Raw genomic sequence first — 5,357 nt, 5'->3', positions numbered from 1 at the left:
CAACGACCCAAAAGCAATTTAAGGTGCTTATCTTTGTCTGGATTGTGCCCCTCAAGTCAGGAGACCAAGAGGGGGGGTGGACACCATGTTTCTCTTCACTGGTATCTCAGAATTCTAAAAACTATTTTTGCTCTAGTCTAAGCGAACGGCTGCTTAAACAATAACATCAAGACAAAACGAGGCGCGCAAGACAATGAAACCCGTTCTGCTGCCGCGGATATTGCGCCGTTGCTGGTACAAGCCTCCGCCTGCAGCAACGGCCTGCTGTCTAGCAGCTCCCAGCGTTAGAACGTCTCTTGGCGGGGGCTGGACTAGATGACCCCTGGGAGTCCCTTTCGACTCCGCGGTCCCGACCCCGATACGGCCCGGAGAGCTTGATCGCAGGAGAGGTTAGCTGGGATTCCCAGAGGGCTTTGCGGCTGCGGCGGCCGGTCGCTAGACAACGGCTTCCATAGAGATAATTATACGCGGAGGCTGGCGCGCGCGCGTAGCCGCGCGGTTTCCCCCCTCCGGTCTCGCGAGAGCGAACGTTCGCCGCCGCCGCCCGCCCGCCCGCCCGCCCTGCTGTCGACGGCGAGCCGGGATGGAGGAGGGCGACGGCTGCGAGGAGAGCCTGTTCTCGCTGGAGCTGCTGGTGGAATCGGCGCGCGTGGAGCCGCGGCTGCTGCCGACGCCCATGCCGGCCAGCAGGCCCTTCCGCCCGGCGGTGGCGCTGCGGCTACTGGACTTCCCCACCCTCCTGGTGCGCGCCCCGCACTCGGTGCCGGGCCCGCTGGTGCCCTTCGGGCGGGGCAAGTCGTGCCTCTTCCGGCTGCGGCCGGGCGCCCTCAAGGGCCTCCTGAGGCGCTCCCCGCTCTACGCGCTGCTGCTGGCGCTGCCGCCGGGACAAGGCCCCGCCCGCCTGCTGGGCACCTCCAGCGTTTCCCTGGCGGCCGCCGCCGAGGAGCTGCTGCTGGGCAGCGGCCCCGGAGGGCGAAGGGGGCAGTTTCCGCTGAGGGACCTGATGGGGGAGCCGGTGGGAGAACTGGGCCTGAGCTACCGCCTGAGCAACTTGGGGCCCTGCCTGCTGGGCCACTTGGGGCAGGGGGCGGCCCCCGGGGAGCCCCACATCGAGGAGCGGCACAGATCACCGCCTCGTCCGCCCAGCGTCCACAGCGACAGAGGGGTCAACCTGGAGCTCATCCCAGAAGGAGAAGAAGACCAGCAGGACCCTGCCCCGGAAGGTGGCAGCACGGAGTCCTTCAACAGCACCCTTACCGAAGAACAACCCCCCAGCCTTGCTGTGCAGAAAGCAGCCCAAGAGTTGGAGATTTTGACCAACGTCTTCTGCCCCCCGCCAATGTACTATAGCCGCCCGGCTGAAAATCCTTGCTCCACGCCGAAAGCTGCGGCATCAGGGATGGTGACGGTGGCTGCACCTCGCGAACCTTTTCCAGAAGAAGAAATCGTCTTTCCCTCTGCAGAGCCTCTTAAGGAGGAGCCTTCAGGTAGCGTCCCAGAGCCTGCCTTGGCATCTCCAGCGCTTAGTAGCCATGATCAGCTCAGACAAACCTTGAGCCAGCTGCCTCTGCTGAATGCTTTGTTGGTGGAACTGTCCCTGCTGAGCAACCAGTCGCTGCAGCCAGGGCCGTCTACTGTGCACCCTCAGTTAGCATGGCTATACCAAAATGTAGCAGATGGTACAAAAGCCCCGCCCTCAAGTGTCAAGAGTCTATGCCCCTTCCGGGAATATAAAAAACCCTCTCCTAATCATAAAGAGAGAGGAAGGTCTGCTAGCCCAAAGTTAAAAAGAAATCGCCCAGATCATTTAAAATGTATGTATCCCTCCATGCACGTTACAAGCACTGGTAAAGGATTCACAAAAATGGAAAGAAGTGGCAATCTTGAGAAAAGCAATACTAAGGAAAACTCTTCCCCTAAACGAAGGCTTACTTATGGGCTAACAAATACTCTAAAACTTCGTTTGCTGCGCTCCAATCCAGTCATGTTGAAAGTGCATGAAAAAAGGGAACATCGTAGAAAAAAGCAAGGAGACTTCACCATTGAAAGGAAAGGCAAAAGCTCTTCAAATAAAGGGAAACTATTGCGGAGCTCTCCCGAGCGCCATTCAAAGTCTTCTGTACAATTTGATGAAAAAAGCATCTCTGAAGAAAATGCTCAAATAAATGAAAATGTTGAGACTCTAATACAAAGCAGTACTGACCAAGATTACTCTGCCACCATAAAGGGACTAACCTGTGATCTCAAAAAAAAAGTTGCAGCCCGCCGTGTAAAGAGTCATGAAAATGCAAAACACAAGGGCTTTCCTGAAAGTATTAGCTCTTCTTATAAAGAAAAGAGTTTGAAAGTCCATCTGCCGAGAGTCTGTTTGCAGGATACTAATGCCCTTGAAAGTAAAATTGATACAGAAGAAGAAAAATGTGTACTGAAAAATAATTGGGATGCTTCAAGCCTTCGTAATGATAGCCAGAGCAACAATTTTGAAAGCAGCTATGGACTTAAGAATTCATGTGATGTGGTTCTTGGCTCTGAAAATGCAGCCTATTCAGAAGATTTCACCAATGTTGACAGTTCAGGCACAGCCTTAGAAGATCAAGAGAGCAGCTCTGAACCTTTGCTAATAAACCCAAATCAAAGCCAGTCTGTTATGGACTCGGATTCTAAAATGTCTGAAAGAAGTATGACTGCTGAAAGCATTTCACCCCCTGTTCCAGTTCCCTCAGATACATCTCCTATCCAATCTCTTAAAAAGATCTATTATTCAAAATCTAATGAAAAAGCCACAGGTGTTGCTCTTAATCAATTTGATCATGATTCTCCTTCTGCAAGAGTTTCAAAGGAGGAACTTGCAGCTCAGCGGGCCAACAAGGAAGGGAGCAAAGATATGCAGACCTTGGGAGAGGAACAAGTTCCCTCTGAGAGAAATAATAATGTAGAAAAAGGTGAATCATCTGTGGAAAGGAGCCAGTCAATAAGGACATCTCAAGTTAGCTCTTACTTGCCCTCCAGTGTGTCTGATGTTGATCTTAGCGGGTTAGAAGAAAGCAATCCATCTAAAAAAGAAAAAGATGATAATTTTGAGATGGTGGATGTTACTAATCAATATAGACACATCAGTGAATTAGTAGTAAACAAGCTTCCAGGATACACAATGTAATTACCAATAATAATGACCAGATCAAAGTGAAAATGTCTTTATTTTTATATGCTAAGATTGCAAGTATTATGACTGTCTTTCACAAATGCAGTTTTTATTTTATAAGTGATGGATATAAAAAAATGTACCATGGGTATTTTTAGGTGAGCCATCCAGAGCATGCAGAACTCTGCAACTGTTTGGATTTTAGGCTAGTGCTCTCGCACACACGTACAGAATGGTGAGCTGCTTTTGAAACTCAAACAAGTTTCAAAAACTTTTGGGAGAAGACTGTCATGCAAATATACATTTTTGTGTTTCCAGTGAGTATTTGGGTGCATGCAGAATTTCTATCTGACTGATGGCCAGTGTCTCCCATTTTTAGCAGTTTCCTTTCATTGCAAGTAGATACAGGGATCCTTGATTTGTATCAAGACTGGCTTGGGGTAAAGAATTGACCCTTCCCACCCCACTTCATTTTAGAAAAAATACAAGGCTACGTAAACTAATGTCGTTTACAGTTTGGACCTAAGTTTATGAAGTGGAATGGCATTGCTGCCATGTGACACATTTGGCCTCTGCCACGCTAGCGCAAATATTAATTTGAAAGAGAATTTGGGCTTTTATGCCAAAAGGCAGATCTAACATGTAGCAATGGCTGCACTCAACAATTCATCCTCTGAAATAAATTCAGTCTGATCAATGCTGAGCAAGTCAGTAATATGAATAAGTCAAAAATGCTTTTTGATATTGTATTACTGCAGCACCACTTGATTGCCATGTGATTGTGCAGTGGTTCTACCATCCTAGCTAATGTCCAATAAGTGTTCAGTGATCAAAACAATTTGTATACAAGTCCTCAGACATACTTTCAATTCAAATAGAACAGTCTAATTCTTAAATTAATTTCAGAAGGGGGAAACAGTTAAAATGAGATGAACAGGAGCACTCTCACATTTATTTTTAACTGACATATGAGAGACAAGGAACTTGCAAACTGGCTGTTTATTGTGCAGTCACACTGATAGGGTTGCATGAAACTTGTGTGGAGGCTATATGATGCCACCAGTTTATTGAGAATTCATCCTGATATGTTAGCGCAGCGCTTATATGACATTGCCAGCTTGTGATTGTTATCTTGCATTTTCCAGGGCAATTTCCCTCACTTTTATTGGACTTTTTGCAGTGAGGAAAAGTAACACAATACTTACACTAGAAAGTGTGGGATAAGAACTAACTTTTGCACAGATAAATAGCCTGTTTGGAAGCACGCTGGGTGTCATGCATCAGCGGTACTGATTTTTGTTAAAGATGGGATATAAATACCTTAAGTAAATAATACTAGTAAGACCAAGTTCATGTAAGTTTTAGAGTAGATGTTTTTTGTCCCAATTAAGAGCCAAGTCCTGTTTCTGTTATAGTGCAAGTTCATATTGTGGCTGCCCCTAAAATCATATCAGATCTTAATTCAGAAATGCAGAGGATCTTATTCTACTGCCTGCCAAGTGTACCTGAAAAGCCAGATTTAAGAGTTTCCCACTCTTTTGTGTGAAAGTACCATAAAGAACCCTTGATAAGCACTGGATTGAGATCAAGAATGAAACAAGATTATGTGCTGGGGTTCCATAGGATTGGGCTCTTAGTGCATCAGTACCAGAAGTGAGTGTCATGTCGTTATAGACAAATGCTACTTTAGTTTCATTAGCATAAACATTGCATTCAAAATGTCAGAAGTAACGGTACAGTATACTGAGACTTTCGGGTATAGGGTGGTATAGAAATAAAATAAATAATAATAAATACAGTAGTATATAGTGGAAGGTTCGATTCGATTCAGTGTTCTATTTTAGAGTACTATAGGACAATTTGAAGTGAATCAGGATCAGAAAGGAGAAACAAATGCAGAATTTACAGGGTGTGTTTAGGACAAAACGGGGTTTGGGACACCATAGAACAAAAATATAGAAAAAGCAAATGAAATTCAACTGCAGGAAGTAAGATGTCATTTAAGTTGGAGAGGGGGCAAATTAAATTGAGGGTGTCATGGGAGACAGCATTCTCAAACTATACATAGTAAGTTTCCATGAATGATGAAAAAAGCTCATGCTCTCTAATAATATAGACCAAATACAGATATTTTGAATGGCTCTGCTCACTCTTGTCACTGGAAGAGGAATAATCCAGAAAAGCCAATGTACTAAAAAGTGAGGCAGTTTTTCTG

The 5,357-nt window shown here is 46.1% G+C and overlaps 1 protein-coding gene across 1 annotated transcript; it reads left to right on the top strand.

Annotated features, from left to right (window-relative positions):
* The first annotated feature begins 550 nt into the window (after window positions 1–550).
* MAP10 (microtubule associated protein 10) lies at window positions 551–5,030 on the top strand. Its single transcript, XM_079971790.1, has one exon. The coding sequence runs from the start codon at window positions 584–586 to the stop codon at window positions 3,155–3,157; it is 2,574 nt and encodes an 857-aa protein (XP_079827916.1). The 5' UTR covers window positions 551–583; the 3' UTR covers window positions 3,158–5,030.
* The last annotated feature ends 327 nt before the right edge of the window (window positions 5,031–5,357 follow it).

Source organism: Podarcis cretensis, assembly GCF_951804945.1.
Source record: "Podarcis cretensis genome assembly, chromosome: 3".
In the NCBI taxonomy this organism is placed as follows: domain Eukaryota; kingdom Metazoa; phylum Chordata; class Lepidosauria; order Squamata; family Lacertidae; genus Podarcis; species Podarcis cretensis.
This window is presented reverse-complemented; position numbering and strand designations above follow the sequence as displayed.